Genomic DNA, 22,676 nt, shown 5'->3' on the forward strand with positions numbered 1-22,676 from the left:
AATCCTGAATACACAAAGTCGTACGCAACTATTAGGTTTGTCCTCGTTAGTTCTATACGTTCACTGCTGCTAGTATACGTTTTCAGTATGCTCAAAACCAGTAGGCAAATTCCACAATTTCATAAATTAGTATACTAAGTTTCTCTTTGAATAATAATAGAGTCTTTTAGGCTGACTAAATGTTGAGATCCTCTAGGTGCTATAATTATATGAATAAGTGATCCATATAGAAGCTTCGAGCATCCTGTGATCAAGCCCTTAATATACAATCTAGGGTCAATTGAGACCTATTTTTAAAACTTCCACTTAAAGACTGTAAAAAGATAGCTCAAACGTTATGCTCTACAATTAGATGGCTTTGGATCTTAAAATATATTAAAGCTATATTTATTCTGCTTTCTTCACAACTTTAACCTTTAAAGACAAGTATAAATTTTAATAATTATTTGAGGTTTTTTAACCCTCTCTGTTTCAAGCCATCCAGGGCAACACCCATGTAACTGAGCCCAGATGACAGTGGACACGACCTGGGCGAAGAGCGGAGGAGAAGATGAGAAATGACTTACCAGGAAGAACTCAGGGACAGCAAGGAGTGCATCTGAAGAACTTGGTAAAATACAAGTTCCTTTCCATCACTCACCCCTGCAGCACACACACCCGCAGAGCACACACCTGCAGTGCACGCACCTGCAGTGCACACACACCAGCGGTGCACACCCCTGTAGTGCACACTCCCCTGCAGCTCACATACCCCTGCAGCAAACGCACCCACAGCGCACACCCCTATGGTGCAAACTCCCCTGCAGCGCACACTCTCCTGCATCGCACATACCCCAGCAGCACACACCCCTGCAGCGCACACACCCCAGCAACACACACACCCCAGCAGCGCACACCCCTGCATCGCACATACCCCAGCAGCGCACACTCCTGCAGCGCACACACCCCTGCAGCACATACTCGTGCAGCACACACACCCCTGCAGCACACACACCACAGCAACACACACACCCCAGCAGCACACACACCCCAGCAGCACACACCCCTGCATCGCACATACCCCAGCAGCGCACACTCCTGCAGCGCACACACCCCTGCAGCACATACTCCTGCAGCACACACACCCCTGCAGCACATACACCCCAGCAGCACACACCCCTGCATCGCACATACCCCAGCAGCGCATACTCCTGCAGCGCACATACCCCAGCAGCGCACACTCCTGCAGTGCACACACCCCTGCAGCACATACTCCTGCAGCACACACACCCCTGCAGCGCGCACACCCCTGCAGCACACACACACACCCCTACAGCACACACCCCTGCAGCACACACACACCCCTGCAGCACGCACACTCCTGCAGCGCACACTCCCTGGATTCCTAGCACACCAAACATAAATAAACCTTGACATTTAAAAACCACTATAAGGGATATAGATATTACATATATATCACTTCCCCTAGAAGGGGAACTGGAAAAGGGAGGGTGAGTAATAACATTAATGAAATGCCTACCATGCCTAGTACCAGGCTGGGTCTAACAACTATCTCAGTCTCAACAACAAAGACAAGAGAAGAAGATGAACCAGACACGGTAATATCATCTGGGATTCCGTGTAATGTAAACAAATCATGCTTCTGTTCCAGACAGAAGACTAAACTTTAATGTTTACATATTTCTCTTCAATTTACCCTTATTAAGAAGTTGTTGTAGACGTTGAGATTTTTTTAAATAAAAGCTTTACTATTTAAAAAGCCTCATATCATGCATCTTTAAATAAGTCTGGCTAAAGCTAGGAATATGACATCTAACGCGGGCTGTGCCCGTCTGACACGAGGTCAGCGGAGAAAGGGAAGGTAGTGCAGGTTGAATAATAATGGTTCTTACACAAAGGCTGCTGATCAAATATCCTGTCAACGTGAGTTTACTTCACAGTTCTTCAAGTGTAAGTAACAGGAATTATTTGTCTCATGTCAGATTGAACAAAAACTGCACAGGCGAGTTAGGGCAAGCCATGGGGAAAGTTTATGTGCTGATACCAGCACAGGGCTTCCAGTTTTCCACTTCTGTCTTACATCATGGCTTATCACACAGGACTGCCGTCTGTCACCTCTGGGTACCCAGCTGGCCCCAGCCCTCCGCCCTTCCAGTTCCTCCTTCTGGCAGTGCTGAGAGCTGCCAACAGCACTTCTCACCCTTCCTACATGATGGGCAGTTGGTAATGCTCCTTCTCTCTGAAGTAACTGAAAACGATGTTCAAACAATTTGGTTTGCAGGAGCACCAAGCATTTACTGGACGTCAGCGTGTCCATCTAAGCCTGAGGTACGTAACAGAGAGAAGTGATACGTTAATGCCAAAACGGTAATAATAGTTCTAGTCCTGACCTCAAGTACTCAAGATTTATTAACTCATTTAATCTTTATATCCAACCTATGAGCAGATACTATTATCTCGATATTTCAGAGAAAGAAGTGGAAGCACGTGGTGCTTAAATAACTGTCCAAACCCCACACAGCAAGTATGGAACCGGGACCGAACCAGGGTGGCTGCCCAAAGAGTCGTCATGCTTCCCCTCACACCATTCTGCCATGTTGAGCTTTCACTTTATCCTTTGGGCAGTGGAGAGCTGGCAAGCTTTTTTAAGCCATAGAGCAATAATTTGTGTGTGAAGACGATCACTCTGGGAGAATTCAAGAACACTGAATGGAGTTGGGAGAGGCTGAACCCAAAATAAGTATCCAGGGCTACTTTGCACATGAGAGCAGATGCAGGAGCCTGAATAAAGCAGTGGGGTGAGTTTGCAGAGGAGGGGAGGACAGAGCAGGCGTTAGGGAGGTTAAATCCCTGAGGTCTGGTATCTAACTGCTGGTGAGTGGTAACAGCCATGAAAAAAAAATCAGATTTTGATGATGACGGTTAAATGAGAGAATAGTGTTTTCTTAGAAAAAATATTTGTTTTGGGTCAGGCTGAGCTTGAGGTTCTGGGTGCCACCAGACAAAAAGACTTTATGGCAAGTAAAACAGAGAAATCGAGCTCCATGTGAGAGCAGGGTTACAGACATGGATCTGGGTGACACTGAAAGTACCGGAAAGGGTGGGAACCTAGGGAAAGACATACAGGTAGCAGATGGAACCCTGAAAGCCAGCATTCAAGCCAAGGTAGAAGAAGCAGGGAAAGGAATCAAACATGATTTGAAAGGCAGTAGAAGAGGTAGAAAAAAGTAGAGTTATACAAACAGGAGAGGAGATGGAAAAGAAGGAAGATCAACAGTGTGAGATGCTGTCGGAGGAGCCGATCAGATGTTCTGGTAAGTACTGAAAGGCCACGATGACTTTCCAACTAGGTTCCAGTCCACGACCCCACCCCCAATGCCCACTGGATTCCAGGGGCCGGACTAGTATCAAGACATCAGCCTTTTCCAGCCTTAACTTTCCCAGCCATAGTCGATCAACGCTGCACACAAGGTTTGACATTACTCCTACGTCCTTCACTGTGATGAAGACAGTAGAACATATTGATATGTCCTTAGGCTAGGGCAGTGGTCCCCAACCTTTTTGGGGCCATGGACCAGTTTAATGTCAGAAAATATTTTCACTGACCGGCCTTTAGGGTGAGACGGATAAATGTATCACGTGACCAAGACAAGCGTCAAGAGTGAGTCTTAGATGGATGTAACAGAGGGAATCTGGTCATTTTTTTAAAAATAAAACATCATTCAGACTTAAATATAAATAAAATGGAAATAATGTAAGTTATTTATTCTTTCTCTGCGGACTGGTACCAAATGGCCCACGGACTGGTACCGGTCCACAGCCCGGGGGTTGGGGACCACTGGGCTAGAGGACAGGACCCAAGAAAACTATACATGGTCTCTACCTTTGTGTTTTGATCCACAATTTTCTTCAGGTTTTTCAACAGATGATTATTAGGACCACCTTCTTTCTCATTAACATAAACTATCCTATCCAGGTCAGGGAAGTTCCTGTTCAGATCTATTCCTTGGGCATTGCTTCGTCCCACAAACCAGTCCTTGAGCTCACCAGGCTGAAAAAAAAAAAGATCAGGGAGAAAAATCATCAGTTATTTACTATTATTGTTGCTCTGTATTTAAGGTCTCCATTAAGGGTTTTTTAAACGATGTATTAAAATTAATTATTTCTACAACATCCTCTCATAATGGCATTTTCACTATTTTATTGATATACGTAAACATGAAGGAAACAGGTTTAAAATAAATGTTATGGCTATTTTGAAAATATTTTTAATAAGTATTATTTTAAATGTTAACAATAGCATTTAAAAAAATACCTATCATCAAATTGCAAAAAAAGTCAATATATATTAGCTGGCAATAGATGACATGTTTCAAATCATGCCACTCAATACTGTTTAAATAAAATATTCACTGCCTCTGTAAATAACAGTAATCTATGTTTAAATACTCAAAAGAACAAATAACCAAACAAGATCAGAAACTTAAAATGAGTTTAACATTAATTATTTATATACTAATAATATACCTCCTTCTTATAGTCTCCATGAAAATATATATATATATGAGTTCTAGAACAAAAGTTCCAGAGCTTTATAAGTTGAGAAATTTCTGTTCAACTTTAAACTCTTCATGTCACTGATGGTATCTGAAAATTTAATTAATTTCTAAGATACTCAGTTATATTCCATAATGTAGATTTTTTTTTTGTTTTACTGTTAAATTATATCAAATCTATGATATAAGGGTAATTTTCATGTTCCTGGGGTCATGTAAGCTCACATACCTTAGATTGTGAGGAATAAAAATATATAAGATAAAAAACAGCAATAAAATAGTTTTTCCCATTCTGTCTTAGAGTTCTGAATATCACCTTAATATATTAAATGATTTAATTCTCTATGTTACTAGAATTCTTCTCTTGTAACTTTAGAAATTATATATCAATGTTATACTTATTTTAAAAAATTGACTGTATAGTTTTCTTACAATGTCAAACTATCAGGTCCCTGGATCTTTTATTTCTAAGGTACAAACTGGCTTCTTAATTTTAGACAAACATAGCAAATATATACTTTAATATGTTCCCATATATTAAAAAAATTATTTCAAACTGCAGAAAACAGCAAATATAATGTCCTTGTCCAAACAAAAAGGGAATACATACCACATATCTTCTCTTAAAACTTCATTACTTTCCAGGTTTTCTAACAGTTAAAATGTATTAATTTTAGAGGTAAAAGAGGTTTTTGTTTTATTTTGGTTTTTTACTTTACTCATCATACATAGACAAGGATCAAACATTAATGAACCACTGATCTTCCTTGATTTCAGTAGAGGGCGCTATGACATCAACTCATTCAGAGACAGCAGCAATTTTCAACCTGTGTTGATTTTTAAAACATGCAATACCTGACTATTTTGTCAGGGCACTGACCTCTTTTCCCTTAGATTGTCAAATAAAAAATGACAGCCAACACATCAGTAGACATTGAGTGTGAATAAGTCAAAGTTATACCTATTTTTTTGTCAGATCAGCAAAAAATATATTTTTTAGTGTGCTGCAGAATTTTAGTAATTAGTTTATGTGTGCCATGAGGCGAAAAAGGCTGAGAATCACTGAGAGACAGCAATGACATTATTTTCCAATACACAGCAGTAGATATTTTCCATACCTGCAGATCTTTAGAAGGAAGTTGACCTAGTCACAAACATGGGTGAGAAAGAATGATTTACCGTATTTAACAACAGAAACAAAATATTGATTAAATACCGACTTATTAACAACATTTACAACATTTCTCATTTGCAATCTCTCTTGAAGAAACTCTCACCCATTATCCCTTACCTTCTGAATTTTTTTCTTACCGGCAAGGCATATGACTTATGTCCTCCTACTGTACTGTATGTAAGCTTTACTCGAGTGCATTATTTGTAGATGAGCCTGGGTACAAACAGACAGAATGAAGAAAGCCCGCCCTGCTCTGAGCCGGCTCGCACTCACCTGAGATGCTGCCTTCTCAAAGCCATCGGGGTTCAGCGAAGGCATGATGTGAATCCGCGTGCTATGGATCAGCTTGACTATTGTCTCATTCCCTCTTTGGTATTCATTGCACAGGTACTGGGCCAGGAAAATGAGCAGTTCCCGCCCAACAGCCTCATTACCATGCATATTCCCAATGTATTTAAATTCAGGCTCACCTACAAGATAAAACAGCATAGAGGTGTTTGCTATAGCAACCAGTAGAAGGCAAATGGCATACAATGCCAAAAATATTATATATCTACTAATTTATTACACATTGCTGACAACTTCTTCTTTTCCCTCCAGAATTGATGCATCTTCCTGCAGGCCAGGAAGAGAGGTCTCATCAGAAACCAACCCTGCTGGCCCCTTGATCTTAGAATTTTAGCTTCCAGACTGTGAGAAAATAAATTTCTGTTGTTTAAGCCACCCAGCCTGTGATATATGTTTATGACAACCCAAGCAAAAAAAATACTGCTTCCCCAATAAATAAAAATAATAATAATACATTGTGTATTTCCTATTGGTTAAACACTGAACTTTGTATGTTTTCTTATTTCATTCTCACCGAAGATCTAAAAGTAGGTATTATCCACCTTCATTTTTAAGATGAGAAAACTACTTCTGACTGCTGAAGAGGTCTGACCATAGTTACACAGCCATAAAGCCAATATTCAAATGTTTATCTTCTAGTTAAAAGTCTATGCTCTTTATTTATTTATTTATTTTTAACCACAGTGATTCAACCTTTGGAGCCAGACTATGTAGGTTAAAATCTTAGCACCAATTCTTACCATTTGGACGTGAGCAAGTCACTTCAGCTCTGTGGTTCTGTTTACCTGTCAATAAACCAGATGACAGATTCTACCTCATGAGGTGACCCTAAGAACTAACTAAGTGCAATAATAAGTGTAAATGCTTGGAACAGTGCCTGGCAAATAACAAGTGCAATTGTTTGCTATAATTATTTTAATATTATTATTATTACATGACATTATCCTGTTCACATAATCTATTTTTCTCTTTAAGTAGCCCACTAAAAATGTGGAAGACAGATATCTGTATTATGTTTATTGTAAACATGCAGCCCAAAGAGGATGTTTTGCTGAAGAGCTCAGCACTCAAATATAAATCACAGTTGCCCATTTCCACTGCTCCCACTGCGTTTGAGATGGAGAAATAAAACTGCAGAGCACAAGCGCAAAGCGATGTTAGTGAATCCGTCTCTGTCCACTCATCCCACAGGCCCAACCTCGGCAGCGGGAGACATTCTCCCATTTACAAAACCACTAGGACTGCACACCCTAGTTTAAAAAAAAATTGGGAGTTATTTTTCTCCTGGAAATACATTATCTAAATACTCTGCATCAGATCCCCGGGTGTGTGATTTAAGCAGCTGCTGGCCACAGAAAACCATGTTCTGTGTGACCTCTCAGCCCGAGCTTAAGCTAAGCTCCTTCTGAGGATCCGATGGGAGCAGGCAGTGCTATTTATATGCACCTCGGTTTTTACTTTCAGGGAAAGTCTCTAGTAAAACTGCCTCCAAGAGACTGGCCCAGGAGATGTGTGGGATTGTCTTTGCTTCTGATTTCAAAAGGCCTAAGAACCTTCTTCTTTTCTGTCAAGCTCATGTGCTTTCTACCTCCCTTAGAGGCATGTCCATCTGAGGGAGGCACAGGAGACACTGGAGCCCGTGAGTAAAGGAGAGAGAGACCCAGCAGCAGGGGAACGTGAGAGCCTGCTTTGCAGTTTTATGGGAAAACGGCACTGTTGGAGGTGTCTGGTCCTGCTCTCTTACTTGACCCAACACGGCTTTGAAGCTTTGGTCATTCAAAAGAGCTTGGCCCGCAACCCATGAGTAGATGAGCACTAAAATTTCCTATTAACAGTCAGAAGGAAAGTGGGGGTGGAGGTGAGGGGAGGAGGGCAGTGGGGAGGAAATGGGAGCAGAAGGGGACTTTGCATGGGGACTGGGGGGACATGGTGTGGTGTGCAGATGGTGTTATATTGAGTTGTTGTACACTTGAAACCATGTCAACACAATAAATATTTTTTTAATTTTTTTCTTTTTTTAGATTTTATTTATTTATTTTTAGAGAGACAGGAGAGGGAGAGAGAGAGAGAGAAAGGGGGGGGGGGGAGGATCAGAAAGCATCAACTCCCATATGTGCTTTGACCAGGCAAGCCCAGGGTTTTGAACTGGCAACCTCAACGTTCTAGGTCAACACTTTACCCACTGCACCACCACAGGTCAGGCTCAACACAATAAATTTAAAAATAATTTTTTTAATCTTTGGTGTTTGCTGCTGCCGCCATGCCACTATCCCGCCATCCCTCTCTAATGCCAGCCCCGCCTCTAGCTCGCCCAGCTCCAGCCAAAGGAGAAGGGGTGTCATAAAGAGGCCTCGATACCATGGCTGGTACAAAGCAGACCGACTGTAAATCGACCAGTGGTAAAGCACAAAGGAAGCAACTGACTACCAAAGCCTCTCGCCAGAGTGCGCCCTCTACTGGAAGGGTGAAGAAGCCTCATCGTTACACACCTAGCACAGGGTGGCATGTCCTGAAATTAGATGTTATCAGAAGTCCACTGAACTTTTGATTTGCAAACTTCCCCTCCAGCGTCTGGTGTGACAAATTGCTCAGGACTTCAAATCAGATCTGTGCTTCCAGAGTGCAGCTACTTTGCAGGCGGCAAGAGAGGCCTATGTGGTTGGCCTTTCTGAAGACACCAACCTGTGCACTCTCCATGCCAAACGTGTCACAATTATGCCAAAAGACATCCAGCTAGCAAGCTGTATACATGGAGAACATACTTAAGAATCCACTATGCTGGGAAACATTTCATTCTTTAAAAAAAAATTTTTCTCTTCTTCCTGTTATTGGTAGTTCTGAACATAAAGGTCAAAAGGCACCTAAGTATATGACTGCAAGTGGACGATAGGGAACAGAAATCAGGTCTTGGCAGTTTTTCCATTTTCATTTCTGTGAAAATTTTTTCAATATAATTGCAGAAACATAATGCATTCATGCAAGTTAAAACGTTTCAGAAAACAAGTGTCAGCCGTTCAAGTTCATGACATAAATAAACCTGTTCAATTTTTCTGGACAATGCTGGCATTTGGATTTTTTTTAACAAGCAAATTTCTTATTGATGGCAACTAAATAGTGTTTGTGGGATTTTTATCATTGGGTAGATTCCATCCACTCACTACACTTTTCTGGGTTGTCCTACATGCAAGGACATGTTTTTTGTTTTGTTTTGTTTTTTGTATTTTTTCCGAAGTTAGAAGCAGGGAGGCAGTCAGACAGACTCCTGCATGCGCCCTACCAAGATCCACCTGGCATGCCCACCAGGGGGCGATGCTCTTCCCATCTGGGGCGTTGCTCTGTTGCAACCAGAACCATTCTAGTGCCTGAGGCGGAGGCCATGGAGCCATCCTCAGCACCAGTGCCAACTTTGCTCCAATGGAACCTTGGCTGCAGAAAGGAAAGAGAGAGAGAGAAGAAGGAGAAGGGGAAGAGTAGAGAAGCAGATGGGCACTTCTTCTGTATGCACTGACCAGGAATAGAACCCAGGACTTCCACACACCACTGAGCGCAAGCCACCCAGTGGCTCTGCCACTGAGCCAACCCGCCAGGGCGCAAGGACGTGTTTTTAATGTCATCTATCTTCTTCTCTGCTGTTCCTGTACGTTTGCTATTAAAACACATTAAACTATTGCTTCTCGGCCTGTTGGCTAAGATCAAGTGTAAAACACATTAAACTATAAAAAATAAATCTTTAATCATTTAAAGGAGAAATGGCCAAAGCACAGTCGCGTGCACGCGTGCACGCGCGCGCACACACACACACACACACGCACACCATGTTTGTGTGGCTGTCACAGTGTACCTGAATCTGAATGCTCTGGGATGACTCATCCACTCCCAGCTCGGCCACAGGCGGCGCCACTCCCTAACCTGCTTTACTCATTTATGTTTGCAACTCCTGATTTTCAAATTCAGAATATTTCCAGTACAGTCTTGCTTCTTCAACTCTGTAAAAAATTGCCATCAGAAACAAATCCCCCCCCCCATGTCTACTAGATTTGTAAGGAGATACTCATAATAATGACAATAACAGTGTCATTAGGCTGACATGAAGGTAGGGCTGTAAAGGTCATTTTATAGAAGATATTAATGCGGGGAAGTAAAATGCAAGGCACATATGAGTAGCAAAAGAAAAAGCAAATGTATTTTTATCTTCCTCTGTCTTCAGAAATAAACTAGATGGCTGTATTCTTTTAAACCTGTTGACATGTCTTGTGAGATGGAGAAGAGCTACAGATTAACTACAGCATTTACTGGATGTGTACATATGTAAATTCTGGTGTCAACAGTACCAGGAACTCAAATGCAAATAAAGCAGCATTCCTAAACTCAAGGAATGTAGGGTCCAGAGGACAGAGGCCGACACAGAACAGTGTTCGGGAGTAAGGCAACGAGGAAGGAATGCTGGATCGTGAACAACGAGCTTCCAGGTTCTAAACTGGAGCATTCCTACTGCCTCGCTGGCCCCTCTCTGGCCCTTTGCTCTCCTGAAGCCAGAGTTATCTTTTCAAACACAACTGCCACTGGGTCCCTGCTGAGACCAAAATAAAAATCCATCAGTTAACTTCCCATCTGCATTTACCTAAAGCCCAAAAATTTTCTACAAGATGTTTAACTCCCAAGTGGAGTGGTCTTCTCTGTCTGATCCACTCACTCCCTGCTTCCTGCAGCACCCCCCCACCCCACCCCACCCCACCCCTACCCCTGTCTTTCAGCCTCACTTTCTGTGGCCACAGGGCTCCTATCTGGGATGCTCTCCTCAAACACACATTCTGACCTCACATCTTTCTGATCACGGATAAATACAGTTCTCTCAGAGTATGTTTATAAGTCCAGTTCCTTTTTATTATCTGTTTGAAAATATACATTAATCAGTGTGGTTACTTGTTTAACTCCCCATCCCAAAACTATATGGTCTGTTTGTTAGTCCAGAGACAGTATCTATCTAAACTCATTAGGGCATCATCCATACCCGGCGCAGAGTTGGAAACATAGTAAGAGTACAGTAAGTAGGAATTAAGTAAATTCGTGAGTAAATGAGTAAATGAATGGGCTTGGTTTTAAATCCCATCCTCCCAGCAGCATGACGTACAGCACAGGGTGCCCTTGAGATGCAGGGCGCCCTGGTGCCTAAACACCTTTCTGGGACAGGGAAGGGAATAAATGAATAACTGAAGGGGACTTGAGCCAGTGTCAGAGAGCCCGTACCCCGTGTGGAATACTTCGAGGGCTCGGTGCTTGTTGCTGTGTCTGACGTTCTCTGGCCAGACTGGACATTCTTTTCCGGGAATGAAGGCAGCAGTATTGTGAACAGCTGATTCTCCAGGAAGAAGATTAATCTCCATGGTCACGAGAGAACCACAAAACCTCTCTAGGCCAGCAGCTCCCGAGGCTATTTTTGTTGTCCAATCTAAACAAAGGGTTCCCAAGAGATTGCTTTCTTCTTCAATCCAGAAATAAAGAAAAAATTGAAGACTAGACTTTGATTAAACCTCCCTGTGTCGATTTAACTTCAATTCATGTGACAAAGGAGTGACAGCTTCTCATCATTACTTCTGGAACGATACAGATAGGGTTTACAGCAGGTTGTTAACGGGATGACGCCTGCACGCCTGGTTACAGTGTGTACAGAGAGCAAACCCCAGGGTTGGCAGGCACGTCACTCCTGCGGCTACAGCTGGTAACGCACCCGTACCGTGCTCGTCCCTCCCCTAGCAACAGGAAGAAACTGCTTGAGAACTATTGTCCATACATTTAAAGATGATTTTTTTTAATTCATCTTACTTTCCTGACTATCTGATTCATTTTCCTTCTTATAGAGTTGTTACCCTGAGTTACTGATTCTGCAAATGGGAAATCGGCATATTTGCACGGGTGCATTGCTCAGGAAGTACAGTCTCCCTGCTGCAGAACATTTCCCACAACTTCCTGTAACCATCCGGTTTCCAGTCACTCCGCAGGGCACACTATCATCGATCAAGCCATTGCTAAAAAATCATCCCGTCACAAACCAAATCCAGGCTAGTTGAGCCGAGTTTCTCTCTTTTCCATCTATATCACAGAACAATTAATGTACCTGATTGGATTTGTATTATCATCAGAACAAGGTAAGAATAACTTGCGAGTTTTAAAAAATAAGGTCTAAAGTTTTACTGAAGTCAAAAATAATTCAATAAATTCCAAACCACAGCAGGCAAATATTTTAAGTTCCATATTTATAACTCATGATTTGCACTATGTATTAATATAAATCAGTTAAAAAAAAAACCCTTAAAGAAATTACATCTCCAGAAGCCCCCTCCCCCCCCAGGCTTAGCATGTAGGTGAAATTTGAAGCTGGCTGGTAGATTAGCAAAGCTCCCAAATGGTAGCCATTAATGTCCTTAAAGTGGCCAGAGAGCCCCAAAAGCAGAAGTCCACAGGCCCAATAGGCTGAGCCTAAAAAAAATAGTCAAATGAGGAAGCAAAAGTAAAAAACAATACTGTCTGCCCTTCCCATAAAAAGGAAAATTTTCTTTCACCCCTTTATTTGATCTAGTGGTCATCCTATCTGTCTCTCTAATATTTTCTCCCCTTGGAAATAGCTGACTGGATGACCATTGGATAGTTATTGATCAGAAAACTTTTCAATTCTCTTTCAAATCTTAGAATCAATTATTTAATGACTTCCAAATGGGAAGAAATCAACAGAAGGAAAATATCTCAAGAAAAATGAAGTAAATTGTGAAATTCTACATAAGTATAGCATCACTATTTAGAAAGAAGTAACTAGGTTAAGGATATTTAAAAAAACATTTTAATTAAAGTTGACATGCAATATATTAGTTTCAGATTTACAACGTAGTAATTCAACACTTATATACCTTACAAAGAGATCACCACGTTAAGTCACCTTACAAAGTTACTACAATATTATTAACTACATTCTCTATGCTGTATATCCTCGCGATCTGGACAAAAAAGAACGTGATTAATGTAACAGAATGCTTTTCATCTTTCATGCTATTAACAGAGATGAACTCACAGTCAGATTCTAACATTAAATTATTGCCAAAATACAAGTCTACTCTCTCATTTGAAAATTATATATTTAACTCACTGATTACACAATTCTTAGAGCTGGTACAATTTCAAAATACATGTTCCTAGTACATGCAATGTACTAAACACATTGCTGAATTAACTATAGTATCCAAAAATAAAATCCCATTTCTCAAATGTATCATGGTAAAATGTGCACACAATCAATGGTTTTGAAAAATAGACAAGCAGCACAATCACTGGACTGATCTGATTCACAAATAACTATTCAAGCAAGTTGGAAACATCTTTGGAACAGATGGGCCTTTTAATCAATGATCTCCCTCCCTCAGTGGTAAACCTGGGATTCAGACATTAGTGCTACTAATTGTTTCCACTTGTTTGATGTTCTAACATATAGCCTGTAAATCATTCTCGTGGCATAAACCCTGCAAGTTTCCTAGAACTTGTCAAAAAGAACCCCATTAATTGGCTCTTGTTTTAGCACATCTTAACAGCCAAAAATACTGAGCATATTCCTAAAAGAAATGCAAATCGCCAGAGGCCAAAGTGAGTATGGTTATAAAAATAGATTCCTCTTCTACCTAAGAGATGAGGGTAAATAAACAAGGAAGGGAAGAAAAGAAACAAAGAAAAGGCAAAAGAGTAAAAACAAAACACAGTTTTCCATATGTGTTAGTTGACAATTCTGATTGTTCTCTGAAACAAAGAAAATGGTAGATCATCATAGTGAACCGAGTCATGATTACAAAAAGTTAATGGAAAACCACAAGTCCATTTCTACTAATCATCTCTCTTTATGCCCGTGAATAAACAACTCATCCTATTTAAAAGGTGAATAAACAAAGATAAGTAACAGTGATGTCATCAGCACCTGTGCGGGTGGAAAATGTCAAGCATTTCTAGCAGACAAGAATGAATGAAAAGAAAAAACTTCAATTTGCTATTAGGCAGATAAAGAGGTAGCAACATTAACTGCCCAGAACAAAATCAGCAATGTAAGCTGAACAATTTCTTTCCAGAAACTCCTCGGGACTTTTTAATTCTTTCAGGAAGAAGGTAAGTCAAATATCAAATCGACTTGTCAAAACATCTTCAGGATTTTTTTTTTTAAGGAGTTGCAGCACTAAACACACACCAGTCTGGGAAGCAGTGGGCAATGCAACAGAATCTGTTTAAAGGAGAGTAAAGGGCCCCAAGAGGCCCTGTGCGTCGATCAGCATGCGTAGCACAAGAACGGCCTACCTAGCTGCTGAGGAGTCCCGGGGGAGGACTGGCTCTACTCCAGGTCTCCCACCAGGTATTTCCACACCAGGGGTTGCATGAAGTATCCCGTTTTGTTGAAAAGTTTTTAAAGAAAATTGTGCTGACTTAGAACTTTATATCAGGATCATTGTGCTTCTTATTCATACAGATTTCTGAGCTCGATTCCCAGAGATCATACTCCAAAAGGTCTGAGAAGGAACCTGAGTATCTGTATTTTTAAAGGATCTAGAGGTGATTTGGGTGCCCTTCCAGGACAGAGAAGGAACGATTTTGGAGGTAAGTCTAGAAGTTCAATTACACCAGCAGCTAGGCAGAATTCCAACAGCTACGGGTCAATGGGATACACGAACTGTGTAGGGCAGTGGTCGGCAAACCGCGGCTCACGAGCCACATGCGGCTCTTCAGGCCCATGAGTGTGGGCACAAAGGCCAGTTTAGGAGTGCCCTAATTAAGTTAATAACAGTGTACCTACCTATATAGTTTAGTTTACACAATTTGGCTCTCAAAAGAAATTTCAATCGTTGTACTGTTGATATTTGGCTCTGTTGACTAATGAGTTTGCCGACCACTGGGTAGGGTGACGGTTCTTAACAATTTATGTGTTGTGGATTTTTTGAGAATTTGATTTAAACAAAACTATGAATTATTTTCCTTCACATTTGCAAAAACAATCCACAAAAGTATGCAAAGATTTTACAAACTTAAAAGAATCTTATACTAGACATTTCTAAGTCAGAATCAGGAAAGAGGGAAATCACAGCCACCATAAATATCAACACAGGCTTGTTTCTGATCCCAGACAAAGAGGGGACCATGACATGTCTTTCCTTACTGCGCAGGAAACACAGAATCATGGCTGCAATATGGCACTGGTTTTTAAAAAGTTAGAGGATTGGGGAGCACGGACTCAGCTGAAACAGACTTGTGTTTGGACTGGTTCTGACACAGTATATCTAACCTTGAGCAAGGAACCCATTACCTTAATCTTAGTATTCTTGTCTGTAGATTGGATTACTACAATCTTCTTTTGTTGCGTTATTGAGAGGATTAAGTGAGAAAATATATAGATACGACATTTTGCACCATGCCCAACAGCTAACTATATAGTAGGTAACTAGTCAATGCATAGTGTATTACCCATGACTCCCACATAAAATGAACAGCCCTCCCTATTCTAGATACACGGAAGTTTCCAACAGGATCTTTCAAAGAGCTAAGAAACCTGAGTGGGTTTAGAAAATTAACCAATCCTTCCAAGAGTATAGATAATGTCAGCCTCGTGTCAACCATCCCATCAGCAGGCTCCTCAAACTTCAATGTGCACGAGAATCACTTGAAGATCCTGTTAAAATGCAGGTTGCAATTCAGCAGATCTGGGGTGCATCCTGAGAGCCTGAAGCTCCAATACGTTCCCAGGGGATACCATGCTGCTGGCCAGTGGACCACACTTTGAATGCAGAAAGACTACTGGGAGCTTCCAAAACAAGAGTGGGCAGGCAAGAGAGAGCGAGACACTGACTGTTGAATAATAAAAGAACTCTTTAGAAACCTGAGTACTTTTTCTTATTGTCAGTTCACTCCAACCAACTTGAGGGCCCTCCCACCAAAAGGCAAATGCAGCATAATTTTGGAGGCCACTCTGTGGCCTCAGGGCTAAGATTCACTATAAATGTTAAGCTGCATGACCCAAAAAATATGTGCTAATGTGTACTGAATCCAATGTGAGATGCAGGAAAATGTAGAATATTGTAGGGCTTAATGAAATACCCAGATACTGCTCTAGAGGTATTCAGATTACAGGAAAGTGTATTGCTACCCTCAATTTTCAAATTCAATATTTAAAATTTAAATCTGCATTAAATAATTATGCACAGTTCTACATTTTTAATGTGGTTATGAATAAATTATGAATAGGATATGTGCTATCATGTTTTGTTTATAGTTCTCGCACTAAAGTACTTTCAAGATTTTTACTGGTTGCAACTGTTCTAATTTTATCTCCCACTCCATCTCACCCATCTTTGGCTACACTTTTATTTATTTCTTCAGTACTAAGCCCTTTAGAGAATTTTTTTTCAGTGAAGAGGAAAGGGTAGTAAAATGATGGACAAAATCTCATACAAGGTCAAGTAGATAATTAAAACAGATACACATTGCCTCCAAAAAAGACTAAAGATTCCTGACCTTATAATACATTTCCTAGTTTGTATTAGTATTTCACCAGTCCCTTCCCTTAGGGATTCTTTAATGTTAATTGAAATAAATATGATACAAGTATCCAAAAGTAAAAAGAACACTGGAATATTTTGCCAAATAAAATATAAAGTACCTGGCTTCAATGAAAAAATAAAGTTACTAAATAGTAACTAATCATCTTTAATCTCATGTGTATCCCAAGTAAATAATATCTACAATCCCAAAATGTCAACACAAAATAATATATTAGACTTTGTCATTGTTTCTGCTAAAAAGTTCATGATTCTTTCAAAAAGCTATTTAAGGTTCAGCATTAGAATAATTTGAGATATCCTGTCACAAACATTCCTAATGAAACATATGAATTCAACGTTCATTGACTCAGTTCCTACCAATAAAGTTGAACATTTTTCTTCACATAAGAGTGGCACCTTTCTTGTTAAATCTGTTCTGTTCCTGGGTATATAATTATGAAAGGATTATTTTTCCACTACTATATCTAATTTGTTATTGTTACTATTTTTTTCTTTTCAGAGACAGAGAGAGTCAGAGAGAGGGATAGACAGGAACAGATAGACAGGAATGGAGAGAGATGACAAGCATCAATCATTAGTTTTTCATGGCAACACCTTAGTTGTTCATTGATTGCTTTCTCATATGTGCCTTGACCATGGGCCTTCAGCAGACCGAGTAACTCCTTGCTCAAGCCTGCGACCTTGGGTCCAAGCTGGTGAGCTGTACTCAAACCAGATGAGCCCGCACTCAAGCTGGGGACCTCGGGGTCTCAAACCTGGGTCTTCCACATCCCAGTTCAACGCTCTATCTACTGCGCCACCACCTGGTCAGACTGTTACTATTTTAAAAAGCTGTTAACTTTCATGTCATTTCTTTTATATTTTCAAATCCACCTGACCGGTGGATGAAATGTCAACCTGGAACACTGAGGTCACGGGTTTGAAACCCTGCGCTTGCCTGGTCAAGGAACATATGGGAGTTGATGCTTCCTTCTTCTCCTCCCACCTTTTCTCACTGTCACACTCTCTTTCTCTCTCTCTTTCTTTCTCTCCCTCTCTAAAATGAATAAATAAAATCTAAAAAAAAATATATATATATATATATATTTCAAATCCAAAGAAAATACAAAAATCAGCCAAAAGAAGGTAAGAGAAAGGAATTTTAAAAACTATAAACAAAAATTAATATTTGAAAATACAAACAACAAAACACCTAGCAGAAAGATAAATAACATCAATAAAGTTGAAAATATTCATCCTGATCTGTAACTTCTAGCCTCCAGAACTTGAGAACTTTGAGAGCATTATAGTCAGCAAGAATAACGAAGAATAACAGAAGCCGGTGGCAACAAAGGTTGTGCTCTGTCTCCCCCACTTGGTTTTCATCACCCTGAATTCCAACACAATCAGCACTTATTTCTTTTCCTAATTAGTTTCAAACCCAAATGGTGAAGACAAGATGGCGATGGAGTAGGCAGACGTACCAACTTTCACCTCCCAGAACCAAAGTGGATTACAAACTAATTTTAAGAACCATCATCTGGAAAAACCAACTTTGGACTAAACTAAGAGGACTCTTCAACCAAGGAACACTGAAGGAGCCACACTGAGACTGGTAGGAAAAGCGGAAAAGTGGAGAGGGCTGCCCAGCTCCCCAGAGCGAACGGCAGCCAGGAGAGACTCACGTCGCGGGAAGTGAGATTAGCAGAGAGGGGAGGGTCCTGAGTCCCAGGAACAAAGCCCCAGCCTGTCGCCCCAGAGCCTAGAAGAGGCATATGGATAGTATTTAGCTGGAAACAAGTCAGGATACTGTTTGTGAGAAAGAGACTGATTTCTCAGACCCAGGATTCTTCTTAAAGGGACCGCGCAGAACACCTCTCTCACAACCACTCACCCAGGGCTCCGGGGCACAGGGAGAGAGGAAAGGACCAGAGTAGCAGGAAGAGAGTGTAATCTAGGAGGCACAGGGAGAAACATTTTGAGAGACAGCCACCCAAACCTCTGGGACGAGTCACTCCCCAAATCTGAAGTGAATATTTCCCCTGGAAATAGCAATACCAGAAAAGGGAAGCAGGACACCAGCCAAACAAACTCTCCCACGGCACTCAGAGCAGAGTCGCTTAGAAGGAGGGAGCTTTCGGGACTACAGTAGTGAGTGTTAGGGTCTGAGCTACAGCACCCCCACCCACATGGCTGAGGGCTGGCCGGAGGGCGGGCGGCGGGTCGCGGAAGCCCGGTTGTGGGCAAGGGCGGAAGCCGGCTGGCCACCACTGAGGCCCAGGTGTGAGCTCAGTCTTGCCCGCTGGAGAGGAGGGAACGTGCAAGAGTGGTCAAGCCCAGCTGTGGACCACCTGCAATCCAGCCTGCAGGGGAAGGGCAGGAGGCCCAGAAGGGGAGGAGACCCGCCCTTGAGCAAGGGTGCAGGAACACAGCCCTGCCCCACCCGCTGAACCGAGGCTTGTGGCCTGACTCAGGAGCCGGCTCCTCCCACAGGGTGGAGCCAAAAGCCCAGAACAGGCGGAGTCCCGCTACTGAGCATGGGCATGCAGTCCTGCCTGGCCTGTGGAGCCAAGGCTTGCAGCCATCCCACGAGCGGGCTCTTCCTGCAACGGCGGGGCGAAAGCCCGGAAACAGGCAGAGACCCGCAGCTCAGCAAAGGTGCTCATCCCTGCCCTCAGGGCCCAGCATAATGCGATCCGCGGGGGCAGGGTGAAGGCCAAAGCCCAAGGCTTATACACACGGCCATGTGATCACAGCCACTCCCGTGAAGGAGAGGCAGAAACCATAGCAACAGCCCCAGTGGGCAGGCACTGGCAACACCCATACCCAAATACCCTAGGAAGCAACAGCAGAGGGGGTGGCAGAGCCTGCAAACAGACTACACCTAGGGAACACAGGGGCCACACCCAGTGGACCCCAGTGGCCAAAACCTTCCTTTACACAGACAAAATGAGAAGGCAGAGAAATGCAACACAAATGAATCAAGAGAAATCCCCAGAAAAGGACCTGAATGAGTCAGATATAACCAAATTACCAGATGAAGAGTTTAAAATAATGATTGTTAGGATTCTCAAAGATATTAGAACAATAGATGGTCATTTACAAACACCTAAATAGATAGCAAATATAAAAAAGGACATTGAAATAATAAAAAAGAATCAGTCAGAAATGACAAATACAATATCAGAAATGAAGAACACAATGGAAGGAATTAAAAGCAGAACGGATGAAGCTGAGAATCGAATCAGCGAGTTAGAGGACAAGATAAATAAAGGCACGGAAGCAGAGCAGAAAAAATAAAAGAGACTCAAAAAGTCTGAGGAAACTCTAAAAGAGCTCTGTGACAACATGAAGAAATAACATCCGCATCATAGGGGTTCCTGAAGAAGAAGAGAAAGAACAAGGGATAGAGACTTTGTTCAAACATATCATAGTTGAAAACTTCCCTCAATTAAGGCAAGAAAACATCTCACAAGTTCAAGAAGCACAGAGAACTCCATTAAAGGAAACCCAAGGAAATCTACACCAAGACACATCATAATTAAAATACCAAAGCTAAGTGATAAAGAGAAAATATTAAAAGCTGCTAGAGAAAAAAAGACTATCACCTACAAAGGAGCCCCCATAAGGATTACTTCCGACTTCTCAACAGAAACACTTGAGGCCAGAAGGGAATGGCAAGAAATATTCAAAGTAATGCAGAGCAAGAGCCTACAACCAAGACTACTTTATCCAGTAAGGCTAGCGTTTAAAATTGAAGGAGAAATATAAAGCTTTCCAGAAAAAAAAAACCTCAAGGAATTCATTACAACCAAACCAATGCTGCAAGAAATGCTAAGGGGACTGTTGTAAACAGATCAAAAAAGAAAAAGAATATAGCAAAAGAGGAATACAGTTTTAAAGAATAAAATGGCAATAAACAACTACATATCAATAATAACCTTAAATGTAAATGGATTAAATGATCTGATGAAAAGACATAGGGTAGCTGCGTGGATAAGAAAACAGGATCCATACATATGCTGTCTACAAGAGACACACCTTAAAACAAAAGATGCACACAGACTGAAGATAAAAGGGTGGAAAAAATATTTCATGCAAATGGAAATTTAAAAAAAAGCTGGGGTAGCAATACTTATATCAGACAAAATAGACTTTAAAACAAAGGCTATATAGTAAGAGATAAAGAAGGTCACTACATAATGATAAAGGGAGCAATCCAAAAGGAAGATATAACCATTATAAATATGTACGCACCTAATATAGGAGCACCTAAATATATAAAGAAGACTTTCATGGATTTAAAGGGTGAAACCAACAGCAATACTATAATAGTAGAGATTTTCAATACCCCACTAACATCACTAGATAGATCCTCAAGAAAGAAAATTAACAAAGAAACAGCAGACTTAAAGGACATACTAGATCAACTCAATTTAGTAGATATCTTCAGAACATTTCACCCTAAAGCAGCAAAATATACATTCTTTTCAAGTGCTCATGGTACATTCTCTAGGATAGACCACATGTTAGGGCAAAAGCAGTCTCAACAAATTTTAGAAGATTGAAATCATATCGAGCACTTTCTCTGATCACAATGGCATGAAACTAGAAATCAACCAAAACAGAAAAACTGAAAAATACTCAAACACTTGGAAACTAAATAGCATGTTATTAAATAACGAATGGGTTAACAATGAGATCAAAGAAGAAATTTAAAAATTCCTAGGCATGAACGATAATGAGCATACATCAACTCAAAATTGATGGGACACAGCAAAAGCAGTCCTGAGAGGGAAGTTCATAGCATTACCAGCATACCTTAAGAAGCTAGAAAAAGCTCAAATAAACAACTTGACCCTACATCTAAGAGAACTAGAAAAATAACAGCAAGTAAAGCCCAGAGCTAGTAGAAGGAAGGAAATAATAAAGATCAGAGCAAAAATAAATGACATAGAGGCTAAAGAAACAATATAGAGGATCAATGAAACCTGGAGCTGGTTCTTTGAAAAGGTAAACAAGATCGATGAACCTTTAAGCAGACTCACCAAGAAATAAAGAGAGAGGACTCAAATAAATAAAATTAGAAATGAGAGTGGAGAAATAACAACACAACAGAAATACAAAATATTGTAAGAAAATACTATGAAGAACTGTACACTAAAAAACTAGACAACCTAGATGAAATGGACAAATTCCTTGAAACATATAATCTTCCAAAAATTAATCTGGAAGAATCAGAAAACCTAAACAGACCAATTACAACAAATGAGATCGAAACAGTTATCAAAAAACTCCCCAAAACAAAAAGTCCTGGGCCTGATGGCTTCAGAAGTGAATTCTACCAAATATTCAAAGAAGAACTCCTATCCTTCTCAAGCTATTTCAAAAAATTCAAGAGGAAGGAAGACTTCCAAGCTCCTTTTATGAGGCGAGTGTAATTCTGACTCCAAAACCAGGCAAAGATAACACAAAGAAAGAAAATTATAGGCCAATAACCCTAATGAATTTAGATGCTAAAATCCTCAACAAAATATTAGCAAACCAGATCCAGCAATATATGAAAAAAATCATACACCATGATCAAGTGGGATTTATTCTTGGGAGGCAAGGCTGGTACAATATTTGCAAAACAATCAATGTGATTCATCACATAAACAAAAGGAAGGAGAAAAAACACATGATAATTTCAATAGATGCAGAAAAAGCATTTGATAAAATCCAGCAGCCATTCATGATCAAAACTCTCAGCAAAGTGGGAATACAGGGAACATACTTCAACATGATAAAGGCCATCTATGACAAACCCACAGCCAAGCCCTGGCCGGTTGGCTCAGTGGTTGAGTGTCGGCCTGGCGTGCAGAAGTCCCGGGTTCGATTCCCGGCCAGGGCACACAGGAGAAGCGCCCATCTGCTTCTCCACCCCTCCCCCTCTCCTTCCTCTCTGTCTCTCTCTTCCCCTCCCGCAGCGAGGCTCCATTGGAGCAAAGATGGCCCGGGTGCTGGGGATGGCTCCTTGGCCTCTGCCCCAGGTGCTGGAGT

General features: G+C 41.1%; 1 protein-coding gene and 1 pseudogene across 1 annotated transcript in view; one reads left to right on the forward strand and one right to left on the reverse strand.

The window, feature by feature from the left end:
- Positions 1-22,676, reverse strand: part of CPE (carboxypeptidase E) — a 116,768-nt gene that overhangs the window by 21,624 nt on the left and 72,468 nt on the right. The window contains exons 2-3 of the mRNA XM_066386954.1: positions 6,004-6,200; positions 3,884-4,051 (exon numbers count right to left, since the gene is read on the reverse strand). Of these exons, the coding sequence (XP_066243051.1) occupies positions 3,884-4,051; positions 6,004-6,200 (365 nt within the window). The remainder of the gene's footprint in view (positions 1-3,883; positions 4,052-6,003; positions 6,201-22,676) is intronic.
- Positions 8,438-8,913, forward strand: LOC136389747 (histone H3.3A-like; annotated as a pseudogene).

The sequence above is a fragment of the Saccopteryx leptura genome, chromosome 1 (assembly GCF_036850995.1).
Source record: "Saccopteryx leptura isolate mSacLep1 chromosome 1, mSacLep1_pri_phased_curated, whole genome shotgun sequence".
NCBI classification, from domain to species: Eukaryota; Metazoa; Chordata; class Mammalia; order Chiroptera; family Emballonuridae; genus Saccopteryx; species Saccopteryx leptura.